The 22,926-nt window shown below is 39.8% G+C and overlaps 1 protein-coding gene across 15 annotated transcripts in view; it reads right to left on the reverse strand.

The window, feature by feature from the left end:
* GUCY1A1 (guanylate cyclase 1 soluble subunit alpha 1) overlaps positions 1 to 22,926 on the reverse strand; it is a 62,713-nt gene that overhangs the window by 21,351 nt on the left and 18,436 nt on the right. For 8 of the 15 annotated variants that reach the window (XM_051819918.2, XM_070047359.1, XM_051819920.2 and 5 more), the window contains 3 exons: positions 10,895 to 11,247; positions 5,280 to 5,341; positions 832 to 908 (listed from right to left, as the gene is read on the reverse strand). In XM_051819918.2, coding sequence (XP_051675878.1) covers positions 832 to 908; positions 5,280 to 5,341; positions 10,895 to 11,149 — 394 coding nt within the window. In that variant the 5' untranslated portion in view covers positions 11,150 to 11,247. The remainder of the gene's footprint in view (positions 1 to 831; positions 909 to 5,279; positions 5,342 to 10,894; positions 11,248 to 22,926) is intronic. The other 7 variants (XM_070047360.1, XM_070047362.1, XM_051819917.2 and 4 more) reach the window with 1 other exon arrangement.

Raw genomic sequence — 22,926 nt, forward strand, 5'->3', positions numbered from 1 at the left:
TAAGAACAGTATTCTTATTGTTCAATGACACTTTAATGGATATTTGCTTGGAATATATTATTTACAGCTTCTTTTAGAACTTTGTCTTCACAGTCTAAGCATTACAACTTCGAACAAAGTCACTCATTGATTATTTTGGCCCCTAAACTAATTATTATTATTATTTATTTGAGAGGTAGATTTATAGACAATGAGAGTGAGAAACAGAGAGAAAGGTCTTCCATCTGCTGGTTCACTCCCGAAATGGCTGCAATGGTGGGAGCTGCACTGATCTGAAGCCAGGAGCCAGGAGCTTCCTCCGGGTCTCCCATGCAGGTGCAAGGACCCAAGGACATGGGCCATCATCTACTGCTTTCCCAAGCCAGCCATGGATCAAAAGAGGGCAGCTGGGCCCAGAATTGGCGACCATATGGGATGCCAGGGCCGCAGGCAGAGGATTAACTCACTGCACCACAGCGCTGGCCTCTCCCCTAAACTAATTGTTAATGTGAGAACACTGTCAACCTCTTTTCCCATGACTGCTATCAACTTTTAAGAGAACATTATTTTATTTTGCAAAGTAGAGTTTTTCATGCATAAATGAAGCGTATTTAGTTAGGTTCAAGATAAAAGCTGGTGAGTCAGCTTCCTTCCCAATCTTCTCTATATCTCAACATTAACATAAAAAGAGGAAATATTTTACAACAAACAAAAATGTATAGTATGAAACAGTTACTCTTCACATTACCATGACCAACAAATATAGAGAACATTCTTGGAGAAAACACTGGTTCTATAAGAATAGGATGTACTTCCTAATTGCATACACATATCCTTAAACAATTCTATTACCTGCTACAGTTGCTTGGTCAGCAATTATTTTTTCAAAGTCGTCTCTTTCCAAAGACTTCCTGGAATTATTTGGACATCTTTAATTAAAATGGACAGATGAGTGATAAAGTTTCAAGTTATAACATGCAGAAATGATAACTGAAAATAATTTGAATTACTTTTTCTGAAGAGGTAAATGTTGACTATAAATTTTAAGGGAAAGGAGCAATGACATGTACAACCCAAGGCAATGTTGGAAAACCCCAAAACACACATAATATGGAGTGTTTCATTGTTATTAATGATGCATATTTGTCTTTGAGTTATCTTTATGTAGACTAAAGCCAAAGAGTACCCATACAGGCAAGGAACTAGGAAGAATTGCAGTGATCAAGACAAAGCTGTAAATAAATTAGCCCAGGGGTTTTCTGATAACCCAAGAAACAAGGAAAATCTACAAACAGATGGGTGTGCCTTTTAAATATCACCATTTTGTCCCTTAAAGAAAATATAAGTATTTGCTTTTGAGTTTAAATCTCTATGAGGGAACTTCAAATATTTCATGGAAAGCAGAATTAAAAGCTAAGTTTATTTTGGTGAAAAAATTAAATTTACTAAGTTTTCAAAAAGCTTGTGAAAATGAGTATTATTAAACCACAATGCATGGATTTCAAGAATTTTTGCACCAGGAAAATATTACATTTCAATTTCATTTTTTTCGTAAACTGTTAGAAATACTCTCTTACATAATTATTGCTCAGGCATAATTACATTAAATATTTATCTTTTGTATTAAAAAACAAAGAAAAGAAATCTATCCTTTAATCAACTGCTGTGTTTGTTTAGAAGTTGATAACATAATAGCATCCATTATTTTAGTTGATAGAAAGTTCAGGATTTTAAACTGGACAACTTGTTGATTCATATTTATCTAGTTGTTGTTTTGATGATTTCTGATAGCGGTGACTGATTAAGATCAAATTTGCCAAGCCATGCAAGGATATTAAAGGACACCCAAGTTCTATTTGTGGTTCAATCTGGCCTCAGAGAAGCCAAGTTTATAAACACTCACACAACTGAAATTTTAAACGGATTTCAATAAAGCACGATATATGTTGAGAGGTGTTAGAAGGAAACATTTTCAGGAAGGGAAATTTCTCAGTTCACTACTTTCATCACACAGAGGTATCCTGCTTGAACAAAGTATTAGGAAGAAATATTTTCTTACCTCAGTTAGTTGAGCATCACTATATGATATACTAGTCAGCTTTGATTTAGAGATCAAAAAGTCCCTGGATGTGTTTTTCTATACTAGACAATCTTCTGATTTGCTTCTTTTTCTTATTTAAACTAAATCTGTTTCTTTTAAAGAGTGAGAGCAAATCTCTTCAGAGAACTCTTTCTAATGCTGCCACTGCCCAGAACTTGTGAAATGAGACGTGAGCCATGCTTAGCAGGTCCACACATTATACAGCATAATTCAGACTGGGTTCTCTCTTCTCTCATCTTCAAAAAATACAGGCAGCATAAAGCACTTGTGTATGCTTGTCCTTTCTCTCTGTCTCTCTCTCTCTCAACAGCTAAGCATTCAAGTGCAGGATGTAACCAGACGCTCTCTGGGCAACTGACTCAGTGATATCGTCAGGAGTACGGCAAAATTCATTCACGTAATGAAAGGGGAGAGAAGCCACCCTAGTCCTAAGCTTAGCTTAGTCCCTGCTCAAATTATTGGTATTTTGTTTGTCAAGTCACAGAAGATGTTAGGCTGCAGAGGCAGGAGTGAAGGTGTGTTCAGTGGTTGGCAAAAGCGGAACAGAAGAAATGGCAGCTGACTCATCAACAAGGAAGTGGGGGCAAAAACAGACAGAAGATGCCCAAGAACTAAAGAGAGCAGCGCGGAGGGGAGCCAGTGAACAGAGCACCAGGTGGTCTGATGAGCAAGAAGCTTATTTCAACAACCGAACATTATCACCAGGACAACTTAAAAATATCATTAACTTTAATAAATCAAAAATGGTATAAATATTTTTGAGATTTACAAATAAAATGACTGCTGTTTAAGTTTGGAGATGTTTTAAAGGAGCTACACTGCTGGGAACATATTCTGAATATCTGCATGTAACCGCAGGAACATTTTAGAACACAAAACCCTGAGAATTAATTTTGAGTCAACTGGCAGCCAAGGACTTGAGGAGACAGACGCAGTAGCACAGCGAGGATGAGCTGTGGCTATCTTATCAGCTTGACTGAAAATTAAGGTCAGAGGCTTCTGGAATGCGTTTCACATCACTCATGTAAACAGCGCTTCTGTCAGACACACAGATTCACACTCTCTTCTTCTGGATAGTCCGTGACCCCTGTCTTGGCTTGGTCCTGCTGCCTGCAGTCTGAGAACAGTTAGTCAGCAGGGAGAACTAATCACACATAATCCACAGAACAGATTATCCACTCATGGGTAGGAGATGGATGAATGAAGTTATGAAATATCTCTCACAATGGTATTCAATCAAACTTTAACATTCAGTTCTACAAATTTGAAGTTTGCAGGAAAATAGCATTAAGTGATAAATTTATTCTGGTACAAGAAAATGAAACATGATTGGTTTTTTCATGATATGCAATTTCATGAACTTTTTGAAGACTTCTTATATATGATTTACAAATTAAATACTTTTTGATATTTCAGGGACTGAAAAACAGGGCTAGTGGTGAGCATTTGGCCTGGTGGGTAAGACTTTATTAAGGATTCTATCCTGGGGCCAGCACTGTGGCTGAGTGGGTTAAGCTGCTACCTTGCAGGCCAGCATCTCATATAGGCAACAGCTCAAGTCCCAGATGCTCCACTTCCTTTAGTTCCCTGCTAATGCACCTGGGAAAGTATGGAAGGATGGCCCAGGCATTTGGGCCCCTACCATCCATGCGGGAGGCCTGGATGGAATTCAGGGCTCCTAGCTTCAACTTGGCCCAGCCTAGGCTGTTGTGATTATTCTCGGAGCAAACCAGTAGATGCAAGATAGCTCTGTGTGTGTGTGTATCTCCCTCTCTCTGTGTCACTCTGCCTTTCGAAGAGGTAAATACATTTAATAAAGAAAAAATATTTCATATTACTATAGTAGAGTGCCTGGGTTCAATTGCTAGCACTGGTTCCAGGTTTAAGCTTTTGGCCAATACAGACCCAAGGACAGAGTAGGTGATGGTTGAAGTAGTTGAGTTCCTGACACCCCTATGGATTGACTTCCCACCTCCTGGCTTTGGCTTGGCCCAGCTCCAGCCACTGCAGATATTCAGGGAATGTTGCATTAAGTGGGATCTCTTTCTGTCACTCTTTTTGTCTCTCTGACTCTCCAGTAAAATTTTTTTGAAAGATTTGTTTGTTTGAAAGGCACAGTGACAGAATTACAGAGAGAGGGGGAGAGAGGGAGGGGGAGAGAGAGAGAGAGAGAGAGAGAGAGAGAGAGATGATAGCCAAGGCTGGTCTGGGACCTTAGCCAGCAGTGAGGAACACAAAAATTTGGGTTTGTTGTTTTTCCGGGTGCATTAGAAGGAAGCTGGAACAGAAGTGGAGCAGCCAGGACTGGTGCTGGCTCTCAGATGTGGGATATCAGAGTTGCAAGCAGCAGCTGAATCTACAATGCTGGCCAGAATAAATTTTTCAAAACAACTAACAGAGCAAATTACGTTATCTACCAGCAGTGAATGTGTCACATTATATTTGAAAAAAATTAACTTTTAATCAGATATTTTAAAATGTCACCTTGCATTGTCTCTTCAGAATCTTTTTAAGAAAAATTGCAGGCAGGATACAAGAAAAAACAAGAATAAATAGGGCTGATATTCACCAATACAACAAAACTAGTTATGAGAATAACGAAACACTTCCCTAAGGATGAATGACAAGCTGCTGTCCCTAGCCCCAAAGCCCCCTTCCCATCAAACTTCCACATGCTCCTGACGCTACAGGTTTAGCATGTGAGGTGTATGTGTGTGTCTGTGTGTGTATGTGTGTGCACACACGCGCTGGGGGCAGGGAAGCATGTCCACTGAGACCCTGCTGGACCTCTGACAGTATCCTCCAGACAAGGAGTCTCTTTTGATTATTTGGTATCCATGCCTTATCTGTTGGTAAACATTTTAGAAATTATCCCTTAGGATGGAAGCGTAGGCCTTATGAGTCCTTGTTAAAGGTAGGCATATATGGTAGCATGGTTAAAATCATGGGCTCGAATCCCAGCTCTGCCTTTTTCTGTATAGCTATAAAACCCTAAAAATTTGACATAAGCTGAAGTTTCATCCATCAAAATGTGAAAACTAAATGCACTTACTTTCAGATTAATAGCATTAAACTCCCTAGCCTGGTTTTTGGTGTTCCACAGTCAATCCATTAAGGTTGACATGCTCAGTGCAGGTTGGCTGCCAGGAACAGTACTGGTAATTATAATGGGAAGTTCATACCAAATGGTTTGACTTACCTGTTTTCTTTGATTTTATGCTTTGCCAATGTTCTCTGGAGTGCAAGGTTCAGTCGTTCAAACTGAAAATGGAAAAGACATGCTTTAAACATCCCCTAAATAATGATTTACCAGAAGAAAGGCATTTTAAGAAGTTTTCCTGCAGGTTCTTTCTGAGAACATGGTCAATTACTTGAACAACAAGGGCAATGAATTTACACTCTGAGCCTGGAACAGACTGGGTGTTTTCAAACTTGGGAAGCAGCAATGTGGCCCGAGGAGTCTGTTTGGATTCGTGTTGTAGCCTGCAGACCTTGCCTCTGGGAGCCTCTTGCCGACAGCCACAAAACTGTCAGAGTCTGATTCCAGACAGAAGACTGCAGGCTGCTTTCCCAGGTATTCCGTGACACAGAAAGCTGCAGCCATCACTTCTGCAGGTCAGGAGACCTTTCTGGATGCCCTCCAAATGTCCCCATCTCAGGACAGCTCAAGGCCATTCCTTTCACGAACTCTACACCCAGCCACACGGCTGGTTCTCTGCCCTCAACTACACATTCACAATTATGGTTCACACTTCTAGTCTAGAAAACTCCAGAATCATCTCTCTCTACCTTTTTGTAAAATCCCTTAAATCCAATCCGTCATCAAAGTCTGTTGGTCATTTTATTTGAAATGAACCTTTTAAAAATATTTATTGGGCTGGCGCCGCGGCTCACTAGGCTAATCCTCTGCCTTGCAGCGCCGGCACACCGGGTTCTAGTCCCGGTCGGGGCGCCGGATTCTGTCCCGGTTGCCCCTCTTCCAGGCCAGCTCTCTGCTGTGGCCAGGGAGTGCAGTGGAGGATGGCCCAGGTCCTTGGGCCCTGCACCCCATGGGAGACCAGGAGAAGTACCTGGCTCCTGCCATCAGATCAGCGCGGTGCGCTGGCCGCAGCATGCCGGCCGCGGCGGCCATTGGAGAGTGAACCAACGGCAAAAGCAAGACCTTTCTCTCTGTCTCTCTCTCTCTAACTGTCCACTCTGCCTGTCAAAAAAGAAATTTATTCATTTATTTGAAAAGCAGAAATACAGAAAGAGAAGTGGGGAGAGAGAGAGAGAGAGAATCTTCCATCCACTGGTTCACTTCTCAAATGGTCACAACAGCTTGGGCTGGACTAGGCCAAAGCCAGAAACCAGAAGCTTCTTCTGGGTCTCCCATGTAGGTGCAGGGGCCCAAGGACTTGGACCATCTTCCACTGCTTTCCCAGGCACATAAGCAGGGAGCTGGATCAGAAAATGGAGCAGCTGGAACTTGAACTGGCATCCATATGGGATGTTGGCACTGCAGGTGGAGGCTGGCCCCTGAAATGAGTCTTCTGTTTACCTTAACTTGTATTTTAACTAGTAATCCTCACCAAACATTTATATTTTACTTTTATTAGTTTCATAATTTTAGATTGCTGTTTTGCAAACTTGCATATATGTATGTGAGCTTCTATGCATCAAGGCACATTTTTAAATCCGTTTCAGTAAAGATCCTTCCTGATCTGTCATGACCACACTGTCTCTAATAACGCCTTTTGCTGGTCCTTTCCTCCTAACACATGTGCTATCAATGTTAGAAAGTGGAAGAAACAGTCCCTCTGCCCATTGCTGACGTTAGTGGAACACATGTATTCCTAGTTTTCCACTTTGAATAACAAAAACGTGCCAAAGAAATGTTATATAAAAAGTTCTATACAAGCATTTAGTAGCATACTTTGGTGATTAAATAAATTTTAAATGGCAATTTAAAGTTTAAACTTAAATTTAAATTTAAACTTTGTGGCAATCTACCTTCATCTTATAGCATTTCTCATCTGGACAATCATCACAAATTCAAAACAAAACCCATGAAGGGCAAAATATGTAACTTTTCCAGGTAAAACATTTATTGGTAAAGGTTCATGGCATATATAGTTGCTTCCTCCATGGCTGAATTTCCTGTGACATACCAGAGTCCAGACCCTGAAATACAGGAGTCTGTAATAACATCATGGGCAGGACTCAACTCTAAGTGACAGCTGTCACACAGAGCCAATGTGAGGGCCTTGTAACATAGCCTAGCAATACTACATACTGGATTTGAGTTTACTATGTCAGATTAGGATGATATCTTCAAAATTCATTCACTCACTGCAATTCTACACTCATGAATATTGTGTAGCAGTATTTAGCATGGGTTTTAGTTGTCCAGCACTCAGACTTCTTTATCTTTGGAAAAGCTTCCCTTTATAGTTTGGAGGAATGAGGTTCATTTATATGTACAATCCTTAGATCTCAATAGGTTAAATGAGTCACAGTGAAGATACCTGTCCCTAAAATAAGCTGTTACTTTCAAATTTGTTTACTGAACAATGGTCTTTCAGCTCAATGAAGGCCAGCTATGTATTTACTGTTCTAAAATGTACTTGCTTTATATACATACACATGAGAATACTTGAGGATTAACTGCTACTTGAAGCAGCACTGCTGTGTACACTATGGATTTTGATGGGCAAAATTTCATTGGTATGGTATATGGATAAGTAATTATTTCAGCTGATTCTTAACTTTTATATAGTTTTTAATATTTTTAGACCAGTGAAATATTAATTCAAAAGGACAAATTACAATATTATTTCCTTTTTTCCTCTCTTCAACTCAATATTCTGGAACACATCTGTAATCTCATGATTCTCTTCAGATCCACTTAGTCTCAGGAGGTCTTTTGTTTGTGGGAGTGCCATTTACATATGCAGATCCAATTTAATTGGTTCATTTCAATAGCATGTTCTTATCTGCCAATGGAGTTGCTTATACTTCATTACAAGCTTCAATCATGGTGTCTTTAAGAAATAGAAATATCCACATAAATGAGCAAATATCATTGAAAAAATGAACAATGAATAATATGCAGTTTTCCATCACTTCAGTTATGCCTTTTACTCAAACAAATGAAATAACTTCATGTACCTCAATTTCTTCACACAGAAATAGAAAGTTTCTATTAGATGATCAGTAAGACCTTTTAAAACTCAAATATTCAACTGACTCAGAATGATATCTTCCATTCTAATTTGCTACAGATGAGGAACTCGGATACTTGCCATGACCTTACAAATACCTAATTGTACAATTAAATCTGATTATCTAAAATAAGACTTATGATTCTGTCAAATACTATTTTGAGTCTCTTTCTTTGAATTATTGAAAACACTGAAAGTAATCAGTAGGCTAAGAATTGAATCTGTCAACACAAAAAAAGAATCTGTGTAAAGAAAGGTATTTTTCAAAGATAGGCATATGTTTAACAATGGATGAATTCATGTAGATCAACTATTATATGGTTCAAATATATTCAACACTGAGACATTTGTTATCAGAGCAGAGATGGTCTCAGTTGGAGAGGAGTCCCAGTAGTTAACGTCAAATGTATGTTTTCACCTTCAAGAATTTCCATAGTCTTTCTTTCCCTGCTACATGACAATGTGGCAAATCTTAAAGATTATTTTTTATATATTTATTTGTTATATATTTGGAAGGCATTCTTACAGAGAGACAGAGGAAGAGACAGAGAGAGTAAGATCTTCCATCCACCAGTTCACCCCCAAATGGCTGCAATGGCCAGAGCTGGGCTAGTCTGAAGACAAGAGCCAGGAGTTTCTCCCACGTGGGTGCAGGGGCTCAAGGATTTGGACCATCCTCCACTTCTTTCCCAGGCACATTAAAAGGGAGCTGGATCAGAAGTGGAGCAGCAGGACTCAAGCTGGCCCCCATAGATTATTCTTATGAACCCATGAACAAACAACCAAGTTACACTAAATGAGGAAAAAGGTATCCCTTGTGGCCCTTCATTATATTTCTTTAGGGACTAAAAAGCGGAAGTTTACAGTGGCCTGAATATCTCTTCCAGATTGAGAGAAGTCACATAATTCTATAACTTCTCCCCTAGCAAAGAGCAAGCAAGAGGGATGGAACATGCATAGAAACAGAAAAGGTTTGAGTGGTTCCAAGAATCTTTAGCTGGGCTAAGTGGTGAGGGATTTCCTTGTCAAAGCCAGTCCATAAACACTGGAGGAATGGCCATTTCTTCAGCTGTGTAGACACCAAAGCTATGAGACACATGAAAATCAGGGAAATGTGACACAACCAAAGGAACCAAACAGATTTCCTAAAGAAATAGAGAGCTAAGAACTGACCAGCAAGTAATTCAAAATAATAATCTTAAGGAAACTTAGTGAGCTACAAGACTACACAACAGACAATTTAAGAAAGTCAGGAAAACGATACATGAACAAAATGAGAATATCATCAATGGAATGGAAGGCACAGAAAAGGAACCAGTCAAATTTTATAGTGCAAGAATATAGTCACTGAAATGAAAAAATTATTAAACAATTAGAGAAATACTTGAGCAGACAGAAAAATCAGCGAACTCAAAAGACAGGTTTGAGTTTGAAATTATCAAGTCAGAAGAGTACAAAGGAAAAAGAATGAAAAAGAGAGAAGCCTGTTGGGACATCATCAAGTGAATCCGAATGTTATAAATATTTTTACCAGAGAATGGGCCTTTTGGAACATCACCAAATGAACCAGAAGAGTTTCAAAAGAGATTCCGACATGCCCACGACTCCTTCTGTAGGAATTCAAAATTTATAGAACATAATAATAAAGTTAAAATGGTAATGATAGGATTTTGGAAAAACATGGAAGCTGCCCAACTCTTCCACTATCACCATCCCACTTGACAAAGGCTCATGACTCAGACCCATGGTAGCAGGTCAAGACAGCACAGAATTTGAGACTCAGAGTCACCAGCAAAGTGGAGATTTTGTCCTCCGCAAATTGGCAGACAACATTATGATGGTCTTTGAAACCAAAAGAGGAAAACTCAGCAGCAAATAAATTATTCTTCAATAAATTATTCTGTTGCAGAGCAAGAGAGAGAGGGAAATACAAACACAAACACACACACACAAACATGGGGTGGCTGGGAGGAAGTGGAGAGAAGAGATCTTCTGCTGGCCTATCCCCAAAACTGTTGCAACAGCCAGGGCTGGGCCAGACTGAAGTCAGGAGCCTGGAACTCCATCCTAGTCTCCCACCTGGATGGCAGGGGCCCAAACAGTTGGGTCATTTTCCATTGTCTTCCCAGGCACTTTAGCAGGGAGCCAGTCTGGAAGCAAAGCAGCCAGTACTGAACCAGTGCCCTGATATGAGATGTTAGTATCACTAACCCACTGTGGCACAATACTGGCCTCAGGAATTTAATTTTAAAATAATAGCCATCAACTACTGAGCATGGCAAGAGCCATGGGTGACTTTGCTTAACAGTCATTAAAGCTCCAGGAAATGGCACTGTTACCATTTCCATGTTATAGCTGTGAGGGGTTAAGCAGCTGTAGGAGTAGAAGATCCTTTCAAAAACAATGCCAGATATTAAGCATCTTAAGATTAAACTCGATTTAAGAACATGGCTGTCATAAAAGAATGTTTTTTCAAGTTTCAAGGAAAGACTACACTTACTATAGCCTCAAAAGAGGAAAGGTAACAATTTCTAAGCTTTTGCTTGGAAAACTGTTTTTTGTTTTTCACAATTTCAAAATACCATTAAGAGCTCTGTGGGTAAGCACTCACCTCTGGGAAAATCAGTTTACAAATGCTCTCGGCCAAAGTGTGAAGGTAGACTCGGCTCCGACTGGTCTTTCTCTGAGGCAGCCCTGCTTGTGCGTTCTTCTCGGGAACGTCCTGGCAGACGGGCAGAGTCGCTTCGCAGCTCTCTGAGCTCCCTGCCGCCTCCTCGGCCGGCTCCCTGGGAGCCTGGCCTGGCGCCAGGAGGGAGAACGGGCACTCCGCTGTGATCTTGAGGTCCTTGAGCTTTGTGCAGAACATGCTGCCGGTGGCTCTCACCCTGCTCTGACCTCCCCGATGAGCTGCTCTTCTTGTGTGCAGAGGCACTTCCAATTCAAGGACACTCACAACTGGGGTGCCTATGGGCAGCAAAGGATCAGAAAGAAGGGTGATTTTATCCACTAACAAAACCAGAAAAAGACAGGCAGAAAAAGCAAAGTCGAGGCACCATTTTCCAGTAAAACAAAAAAAGTTCTGATGGAAATGCCGATTATAAAATGAACAGAACTTTACGTCTTTACCATCTGTGCATTTCAGCATTCTAGTAAAACACTTGCTTTTAATATTTTAACACTTTTCAAATGAAATGCAATTTTCTCTGAAGTATCCTTAGATGATCTATGGCTTTTCATTTTTAAACACATTTGATTTAGTTTGATTCCAAGAAAGTAGAAAACCATGGTTTTATGGTGAAGTCAAGTCTAACATCATGTTTTATTAGTGCGAGTACTACTATATAATGCTATCCTTTCTAAAACTTCAGAATCATATAAACAAATGTGTCCCCAAAATGCCTAAAGGAATAAATGTCTATAATGGTGTCTAAGCAGCTGTTTTCAGAGTTGAAAAAGTCCTAGGTGGAAAAAAACTTCAATAAAAATTATTATTGCAAAAGAAAATATTTAATTCTATAAAGAATAAAATAATTTTTAAATGTTATCATCAATATAAAAAAAGTATTTTTTTTTCAAAGAACTCTTGATCCCTAAGAATATATCACACGGGATTTAAAAGAATCTCTGGATCTGAATCCAGATGACCCTGTACTAAACCAACAAAGCTGCTCTTGCCAGAGGTCACTGAACCACAGACATTGCCATTCCTGCAGATTTTCCCTGGTACTTTCGCTTTTAATGACGTCGTAAATCCTTCAATTTACAACTAATTTATTGTTCGTCATTGGAACTGCCTAGTTATGGATTTAGCTCATCAACCATACTAATAGGGGCAAGCATTTGGCACCGCGGTTAAGACACAACTTGGGACACCCAGAATTCCACATCAGAGTGTCTGGGTTGGAGTTCCGGCTCCAGTCCCCATTCCAGCTTCCTTGTTGGTGTGCACTCTGGAAGACGTCTGGCGTTGCCTACAGAGACTGAGACCCTGAGAGCCACAGGGAAGCTCCTGACTGGGTTTCCAGCCCCTGGTGTGGGCCTAGCCCAGTTCAAGCTGGTGAGGGCATGTAGGGAGTGAAACAGTAGATGGAAGATCTGTGTCTCCAACTTTAGAACAAATTAATACATAAAACAAAGTCAGGAAATAATTTTGATGAACTGGATCCATCAACCATTTCCTATTCACAGAAAACAAATATGCCACATAAAGAATGGAACATAACCCACAATTACTAGTTCTCCATGCTGGACATGGTGCCGTAACTCGATGCTCCCCGTGGCAACCATTAGACACAGGTGTTTTCTTCTCTATGCTTTGCAATGCCCTTAATAGGCTACCAATATATAAGCCACGGTCTATAAATTGTCAGAAATAGATTATCTGATTAGTTTAGAACCATGGACAATTCACTTTCTGAGCTGGGGCAAATCAGAAGGTTAAATTCAACATCTGGCAGCCCTTGGGGTGTCATGGAATATTATATACCGGGGGAGATATGAATGCTGACAGGCTGGAAGAAGTTGTCAGTACCTTGGTTACTTAAAATAGTACTCAAAACTCTGTGATAGTATATAATTTTCAAGTCTTCAAGAAGGCACAAAGGGAAATGTTATTCTGCCAGCTAATAGGAGCTGTCTGCCTCAGCAGCCTACAAAGCTGACCCAAATGTAATATGGTGATGGGGGAAGGTCGCGTGGATGCTGCAAGACATAAAAATCTAAGGTCTTCACATGCTTCTCTTAAGACTCAATTTAAGGATGGGTATTGTGACACAGCGGATGAAGCCGCTGCTTGGGATGTCTGCATCCCATACCGCAGTGTAGGTTTGAGTCTCAGCTGCTCCTCTTCAGCTCTAACTCTCTGCTGACGAGTCTCAGCTGCCGCACAGGATGGCCTCGTACTTGGGTCCCTGGCACCCAAGATGGAATTCCTGGCTGCTGACGTTAGCCTGGCCCAGCCCCAGCTGTCGTGGTCATTTGAGGAGTGAACCAGAACACAGCAGATCTTTCTGTCTCTTTGTCAGTCTGTCTTTCAAATATATAAATGAATTTTTCAAAAAGACTCAATAAATATCTGTTCTCAGTCTTTACTGCATCTCAATATGGCTTGTTGTTTACTAACTTGTTACGGTTTGAATTTGTGATCAGCAAAACTTTTTTGCAAAAGGCAGAACGTAGATACTCTAGGCTTTGCAGGTGCGTGCTCTCTACTCAGCTCTGCTGTTGCAGCACAAAAGCCGCCAAAGGCAATATACAAACGAATGGGCCTGGATGTGTGCCAATAAAACTTTATTTGTAAATTATAATAGTGGTTACCACAGGCTGAGGTGGGCAGCAGAGAGGGAGAGGCTGATTGATGGGCATTAAGTTATAATTATTTACAAATAAGAAGCTCTGGGGTTCTATTGCACAGTAGGATGACTATTGATAATGTTAATGGGGTTCTAATGCACAGTAGGATGACTATTGATAATGTTAATGTTAATGGGGTTCTATTGCACAGTAGGATAACTATTGATAATGTTAATGTGCTGTGTGTTTCTCTACTTAAAAAACCAGAATACAGCATTTTGAGTTTTTCACCACCAAGAAACACTAAATGTTGAGGAAGAGACAGATATATTTACCCTGAATGGAAATTACACATTGTAAAACTACATCAAAACATCACATGGTAACCCATAATATGTACAACTTTTGTGTATCTGTTAGATTTTTTAGAAACTAAATAATATGTATGACTGAAAAAGAAATAGCCTGAGAAAGCAAGACCTAGAAAAGCCATATCCCATTTTTTCTCCTATTTGTGGGAGTTAATATAGAGAATAAAAATCAGATAAATGTCATATCATTTGGTATTTAGCTATAAATATTGCTTCACTGAATCATACCATGTAAATGACAATATGCTCTTCTTTTCCCACATTGAAAAAAAGAGATGGAGAGGGCGGAATAATGAGGATTCTCAGGGTCCTTATAATGTTTTATTCTTAATTTGGGTGTAGGTTATGAGTGGGCTCAGATGACAAAAATCTCATTATCTGTACATTTATATGCATTTCTGGGCATGTATACTGTATTTCAAATAAGATGTTTAGAACAAGAACATTAATAGTATGTATAACCAAATAAAACCTCAGCCAAAACAGCATGAATTTGGCCCACCGGTCATTTGCTGACTCCTAATTTTAAAAATTTAAGTAAGTTAGCATTTTAATCCAATTTTGACTCTAAGGCCAGAGTTCTTTTCTCACCTTCCCTACACATGCCTCTCTCCAAAAGTAGCAGCCTATGTGAATCCAGCTTCGTACATGTTGAATGAATCAAGGAGAATACAGTAGATAATAGTAAATAACTATAAAAATAACATCATTATTTTATATTAATTTTCAGAAGGAGGAATTTATTAACAATGCTAGAATCTCAGTTATATCAAAATTTAACTTCAACTAACAGAAGAGAATATGGAAGGAAAAAGAAGGAAGGCATTGAGAAATGAAGGTTGGATACTGACTCTGACAAAGGTATACACTGCTTCCTATGATGAGTGATTCTGGAACACATTATAACTTTGATATTGGACTTAGAAGTTTGATATAATACAGTTTATGATTAATGCTTCTATTAAATTTAATTTCTTTCAATCATGGTCGATTTCAACTCTAGCATCCAAATCCAAGATTATTTTAAATTTAATTTAATTTACAACGTTTTCTTTATTCCTTTGAGAGGCAGGAAGAGAAAGAGAGAGAGACAGAGAGAGAGTTATATCACATCCATTGGTTCATTCCGCAGTGCCCTCAACAGCTTTGGGCTGGGGCTCAAGTTAAGAGTCAGGAAATCAATCCAGGTCACCCATTTGGGTTGCAGCAGCACAATTACTTGAGCTGTCACCTCTGCTTCCCAGGATGTGTATCAGCAAGAAGCCTCAGTTAGGAATGGGAGCCAGGGTAACCTGGTATTGGATGTGCATGTCTTAACCAATACCAACAACCAGGCCAAACACCTGCCCTTCCTGCCAACACCTCCCTGCCCCAACCCAGTATTTTAATTCTAACCCACCTGCTCAATCTGGCTGTACTAAGAGACAACTAAACAGTCAATCTTCCTTGCAATGCTTTCTTTTTCTGTATTGCACAGTACTATAATTTCCAGAAAATATGTTTAATACTTTTTTATTAATGTAGAAACAGCAACAGGAAACAAGTTGTGCTTACTTCAAAATCAGTTAAGTGTTTAGTCTCATGAAATCACATATGTATAAACAAACTAATTAGCATTCTTCCCCCATTCAGCTGATGAATTTACACTGTGACAAAGATGTACACAGGGCCGATACCTTGGAAACTTATGCTTGTCTTGTGTTTGCTGCCAGGAATACAGAATATGCTCTTCAACTAAACGTGCTATGACTTTCAAGTGCAACAACGGCGTGGTTATTTGACAAATTCAGTACATGGCTGGTTGTGGAAAGGGCAGTAATACAATGAAGGAAAAACAGACAAATTAAAATAATAAATTTAAGTGAGAAGGTCTTGGCAAGCAGTTTGACAATATGTTCTCAGAAACTTGCAGAGGTACTTGCCATCCCAAAAGTTGATGATTAAACAGCCTCCAAATATATTTAATGCTCTCTCCCTTTCATTGGTGAGTGATTAACTTTGCCATGGTAAGAAAAATGACCCAACTTCTGGCCTTCTATTCATAACTGGGACATATTATTGTTCAGGTAGGGAAACTCTCCATTTACTATGAACACCTTGTTTACTACACACAACAAGGGTGTGCAGACCTGGGGAGAACACTCCTCAGGTACTCTTGACACAGAGTGCCTCTTTTGTCATAGCAGATTTCAAATCAGATGTTTGGTGCAGGGGTAAAACACCACTGGGATGTCTGCACCCCATACTGGAGTGCCTAGGTTTCAGTCCTGGCTCCTGCTTCTGATTCCAACTTCCTGCTAATGCACACAGTAGGAGGCAGCAGAAGATGACTCAAGTAGTTGAGTCTCTACCACCCATGTGGAAGCATCAGGCTGAGATCTCAGCCCATGACTTTGCTGGGCCCAGCCTTGGCTGTCGTGAGCATTTGAGGGAGTGAATTGGAGGATGAAAGATCTTTCTCTGTGTCTGTGTCTATTTCTGTCTCTCTGCCTTTCAAATAAATAAATAATAAAAAAAAGAAGAACCAAAGTTAGAAATGAGGGGTGCAGTGGCAAGCCTAAGCATGAGGTCTCCAGGGTAAAAGGAAGAAGCTACATTGGATGCCAATATCAGACTTGGGACCCAGGCACACCAATGACTGTGATGATACAGATTGACATGTTTTAAGATCATACTTGAAAGTCCAGATTTTTAAAACTAAGAGAGAGAACTTAAAAAGCAAATTGTCTTGGTGATGATAAAGTTTGCATGCTTTAGTACAAATCCTAACAGTGACCCAATTTCATAAACAAAGGTAAGGAAAGCAGCTTAATTTCCAGCTTAGATTGAAAACCTGGAGAGTTCTCCTTCCTCAGAAATTGAAAAAATATTAAATCAATTCATATAAATCATCCTTTAAAAATGTGTATCTTTTCATTTTGCAGGAGGAAATGTTTATAGAACTTTCCCTATGACTTACAAAGAAAAGAGGACAAAGTATTAGAAAAATGGATGAGCATATCCAAGTCTCTCCAGTACTAAGTAAATAAAAAAGGCAAACAAATTTCAGACTCCATCCCATCATTTCTCTCTAACATTATCATGATCTCTTTACTTTCATGCTTCTTGATAGAACAGGTCTGATGGGCTACATTCATTTCCTTAAATCATGTATATTCCTAAGTCTATAACTAATCTGGCTTTTCCTTCTAGAATGTTACTGAAATATTGTTAAATACAACTATGCCTAAAGTCAAAGTTCAAGAATCTTTTGGTTTTAACATTCCTGAATCTCCATTCACTTGCGCTTCCTTTTTCATAATCTTCACTTGCACAGATTCTTTGTTATCATTGGATTGCCTTCTGTTTCATTTACTTGTTCATTTTTCATCCTATTCAACAAGTATTTATGGCTGTATGTTAAACACTAGGCATTTTGTTAAACACAAGAGCAGGGCAATGTATGAAGGACATTACCCTGCTCTTGTGGAGTTTCCCATCCAGTGGGAAATCAGTTCCAGGAAGTGTTTCATGTGCTACCAAAAGGGGAGACACACGGTCCTGTTTGAGTACAAATCAGGTTCCAAATCTGGCCCCATGAAAAACACCTGAGCTGAGCCAGATGAAGAGAGATCCACAAAGAACAGTATGCTCGGAGGCCAGGACAGACCGGTCAAGTTCTAGTCACTGAGATAACTTCAGTGTAGTTTGGAGCACGGGGTGTGGGACAGCAAGGTGATAGTGACAAGAGATACAACAGGCAGGGTTCAGGATCTTGCAGGGTTCTGAATACTCCAGTGGGAAGGCTACAATTCTGTTCTAAAAACAATCTACTCGATGTCTGGAAAGCAAGAGCTTCATTGATTCATATAAATTGAATGCACTGTTAAAAGACTGAGACATAGAATGCAAACCATGTCAAAGTTGGACAGACAACAGATCTTGGGATGTGGAGATGGCCCAATTGCAGAATCATTTCCAAGAGAGAATCCACAGGCCTTGGCTATTGACAGAATATGGGGGATGAAAATGAGGGAGGACACATTCCTCTGATTTGGCTTCTCAAATCCGCAGCCAAGGAAAAACTCTGGAGACCACACGGAGCAATCAAAATAGAGCAAAATACATTTCCCATGCCTTTGGCCATTTCGTCCTAATAACACCCAGATTTGGGGTTATATAACACCTTGTGGGAACCAGCGCGCTCCAACTTTCCTGATAAATCTTCTGGAAAGTCATGTTTCGTCTTCTTCCAAAGTCCAGACATTGAATGTTGACTACAATTTATATCACAAACAGAACATCTGCTTTCCTAACAGTCTACATCTTCATGTAAAAGTGTGAGTGTCTACACATAGTTTGGAGATTGAACAGCACCTATCTTAACATTTGTGTGACTAAAGAACCACATTGGTAACGCTCCCAAAACTAACAGACCAACTCTAAAGTCAATGGCAACTTTGCTTCCAATAATCAAATAGACTGAGGATACCCCCACCCCAACAACAGATGGCCTCATCCAGGTACAGTGCTGAGCACTGATTATAGTTCATAAGCCACATTCATTCCACATTAAAACTGAGGTGGAGAGTGGTGGGCATTAGGCCTGTTAAGATGATGTTTGAAATACTGGGTTTGGTACCTAGCTTTGGCTCCTGACTGAATACCCTAGGAGGCAGTGATGGTTCAAGTGACTGGGGCACTGGTTCCCAACATGAGAGATCTGGATTGAGGTTCCCTGCTTCCAGCTTTGGCCCAGGCCCAGTCCCTACTGTTGCAGGCACCTGGGGAGTGAACCAGCTGTTGGGAACTCTCTCGGCCTCTCAAATAAATTTAAAAATCTAAAAAAGAAAAAACAAAGTGAGTTTGATCAACAACCTTTCACAATGAATTTGGGAGGCTTTCTGTGACATCTCTGAATTTGGTTCACAGTAGGGAAATTCTAAACTCTCAGAATTAGCATTCTGTGTTTCTCAGTCCTTACTGCAATAAGTTTACAGAATGTTTTGTAACTAATTAGAGGGCAAAACTTTGGCACTATAAATCCTAAACACACATACTTAAAACTCTCTAGTGTGAGAATCACTGAAATTTCCATACATGCTCCTTCAAATTAATATCGTTACCACTTGGAGTGGATCAGGCAGCCTATGAGAAAATGAAATATACTTTTTAGATTTCCTGCAGCTCCTATGATTTCTATTACAGTTATATTGCTAAAATAGTTTCTTATGGATACTTAGTCATTTAAAAATGAATTTATTGGAAGTATTCTAATTATTTGAAAGGAGTTAAAGAGGAAATGTTAATTCCTTTTCAGCCTACAAAAACACGTTTTGTTTGCATCTATTTTTGAGCAAATACTGTGCATTTCTGTAATGTGAATTGGCTCAGGCACACCTATAAATAGGGGAGTGATGTCAGCATCAAGTGTCAATCATGCTTGATACCCTTAGCCCACCTGCCTCCTCTCACTGGCTCTGACCCATCTTGGAAACATTAACTGCCATTCCCTTTATATTCCCCTTGTCTTCAAAATTCAGTAGGCTTTTCACTTTCTTATAGGCCTTTCCCATTAGCTACTTTTCACCATTTTCCCCTGAAGTCAAAGGCTATAACCATAGAATTCTGCCTGTCTTACTAAGCTTGCATGCTTTTTAGGGTTGTTATTGTTTGTGCTAGTGCTCTGAAGTGTTCAATGGTTTCATGCCAATAAACTTTTATTTTTAACTCACAGTTTTGTAGCACACAAAGTATGTAAGGAACACATATAGCATAGTATACTACAAATGCTTCCACTCTCAAAAAGCTTCGATTTAAATCTGCAAGGATGCCAGGAGGCAGACTTTACCTGGAAGAATAATCAATAAGGTCACATTCTCTACAGATTCAACTTTGACTTATGAATACAATCTGTTGAAACATTTAAGAAGGAAATAAATTCTTGATTACTAAACAGTTGGTTTGATTGGTAGATTTCATTTATGTGGCATAACTAATCATTGCATAACATCACAGCTTTTTCTCTTCTTCTGAATTTTGTTCAGGAATTAACCTTCTACAGCCTGGGCATCATATTCATAAACACAGACACACAAACATACTTGCATACATATACCTGTTTTATCCCTTCTGAAATGGTGATTTTTTTTAAAAAAATAATTTATATATTTGAAAGAGTAACACAGAGAGAAGGAGAGGCAGAGAGAGAGAGAGAGAGAGAGAGAGAGAGAAGTCTTCCATTCACTGGTTCACTCCCCAATTGGTTGCAGCAGCTGGAGCTTGCGCCGATCTGAAGCCAGGAACCAGGAGTTTATTCAGGGTTTCCCACATGAATGCAGGGGCCCAAGGTCTTGGGCCATCTTCTACTGCTTTCCCAGACCATAGCAGAGAGCTGGATTGGAAGTGGAATGGCCGGGACTTGAAACCGGCACCCACATGGGATGCCGGCACTGCAGGAGGCGGCTTTACCCACTTTGCCACAGTGCCAGTCTCTGCAAGAGTGATATTTTAAGTGTCTGCAAAATATGTGTGAGTGACTGTGAGTGTTCCACTTCTGAATATGATTACCATGAGAGAGACTCACGATTTGGAGGGATCAATTCACATAAATGTAGGTACTAGAACCAGCTGTGTCTTGAGGCAATGGTGCTACTACAGTAGTTAAGAGTTTAGACAAAGGGCCAGCATAGTGGCATAGCAGGTAAAGCCACCACCTGTGATGTGGCATCCCAAGTGGGTACCCGTTCATGTCCCAGCTGCTCCACGTCTGAACCGGCCCCCTGCTGATGCAGCTGGGAAGGCATCAGAAGATGGCCCAAGCATTTGAACGTCTTCCTCCCCTGTAGGAGACCAGGGGAGTTCCCAGCTCCTGGCTTCAGCCTGGCCCAGCCTGGTTCACCTCATTTAGGGAATGAACCAGCAGATGGAAGATTCTCTCTCTCCCTTTCAAATAAAATAAACTCCATCCATATAATATAATATCTAAAAAATAAAGGCGCGAGCGTCTGCTGCAGTGGTTAAGGTGTTGTTCTGTATTCCAGCTTCCCAAACTGGAGTGCCTGGATTCGAGCCCTGACTGCCCCTCCTATTTCAGTATCCTGCTAATGGCCCAAGCAGCTGGGTTGCTGCCACCTACATAGGATTCCCAGGTTCTCAGTGTCCTGGTTTCAGCCTGTCCCAACCACGGCTGCTTGGGGCATTTAGAGAGTGAACCAATAGACAGACAGGGGTATGTGTGTTTCCCCCTCTCTTCCTTTCAAAGATAAACAGTCTTATATTCTTATATTCAAGTCTTCAGTCACTGACTTCACAAAATATCTGATTTGTCTTCTACTAGATATCTAGACAACTTCTTAAAACAGGGATGAAATTATCAGCCCAGACACAGCCCAGCACTTTTGATACACACAGCCAAGTATAAATGTCTGTGGCACTCTACAAGAAAATCATGGTACCAGAAGTTACAAATAAAGGACCAAACTTGTTCTATTTTCTCAGAAAGATCCAGAGAAACCTTCCTTTTAAAAATCATGCACTTAAGCCTATTTATGGGAATTCTGATACACTATCAAGTGCAGTACGCAACAAACACAGACGCCAATTTCCATTTGAAGAAAATAAATACCACTAAAGTCTTATCTAAGTCAAGAGTAGGGTTCCTTCTAACGAATGACAAAGTAATAGACTTCACAGCTCAGTCCAGAGCAAGAAGATTCTATTTTTGTTTTATCTTAAATAAGTCTGTTAATTTAAAAGCATATGTCCAATGTGTTTAATAAAACATGTTATATAAAAGTTGGGGTGCTATGCTGGGATTTTAAAGTTCTTTGCTGTTTATTAAACCAAAATTGTTGCATAATTAAAGACATTATGTTTCTGGAGCATATGCAATTTTCTACAAATCCTAAAAGTGGAATTTTTTAAAAATCTCATAACAATCAAACTTAAGTGGAAATTCTATGGTGTCTGATTTTCTGTTTCTAAAATGTTACACTGAAAAATAATTGGCATTTGTTATAGAAATAATCTTGTCTCGAAACTGCTTTTATGAGCTGTTCTTAATATCAGTTCAGTGCTAACACTTTTATCTACATATTTTCTCGATGTTCACTTATTTTGCAGAAAGGTTTATGTGATCAATGGGGAGAGATAAGATACTAATTGGCATGTTCACTGTAGGATATTTGTGAAATCACTCAGAATCTAATTAAAATGAGGTAAGTCAACCAAAGTCCAATTAAATAGGAGGTGCACAGGTTTCTGCAAAAGTGAAGAAAGTTCTGGGACTTAGAGTAACATGTGGAGCACCTGAACTAACATTCTGAACAACAGGGAGAAATCAAGGCCATCTCAGCCTTGACAGGAAGGAGGAGGTGACCTTAGAGTCATGAAACTTACCCAGATATAGAGGAAAGCTTAATGATTTGCCATTTAACCTGACCATTAAAAAAAATCTGGAGTAATAGACATCAGCGATCTTCATTGTTTCCCCAATACAGCTCTTGGAAATTCGCCCAAGGTCCTCAAGAGGAATGACCCAAGAACTAAGACAGACATGCAAGCTTAAGACCCCTATGCATGATTGGAAATAGAACCCTAGCTGATTTCAGAACAAATTAATCAAGAAGTGCAGGAATTCTTCCATGGTGGAGGAGCACTGGAGGAGTCAGAGTAGAGTCCTGAAAATGCAGGGTGAGATGTTTGTCCTGAGCTTTCCTGGGGCCGCAGGCCATTGCCTAGTGAGAGGACAGTAAGCAGTCATGGTCCTTTCCAACTGTTCAGGTAACAACATGGGACAGGCCATCAGAATCTCTGATTCTTCAGACATAAGGAAAAAAAATGATCTTTTGTCAAAACACTGGGACACCGATCCTTGATGCTTGTTAAAACCAAACTAAGCAAATTTCAACACTAGTTCACTGTTTATTTTTCCATAATGACTAGTTTATAAGAAATCATTTCCAGAAACGACTTTTGGCTTCTAATGTACTTCACAGGT

This window comes from Oryctolagus cuniculus, chromosome 8 (assembly GCF_964237555.1).
Source record: "Oryctolagus cuniculus chromosome 8, mOryCun1.1, whole genome shotgun sequence".
NCBI classification, from domain to species: Eukaryota; Metazoa; Chordata; class Mammalia; order Lagomorpha; family Leporidae; genus Oryctolagus; species Oryctolagus cuniculus.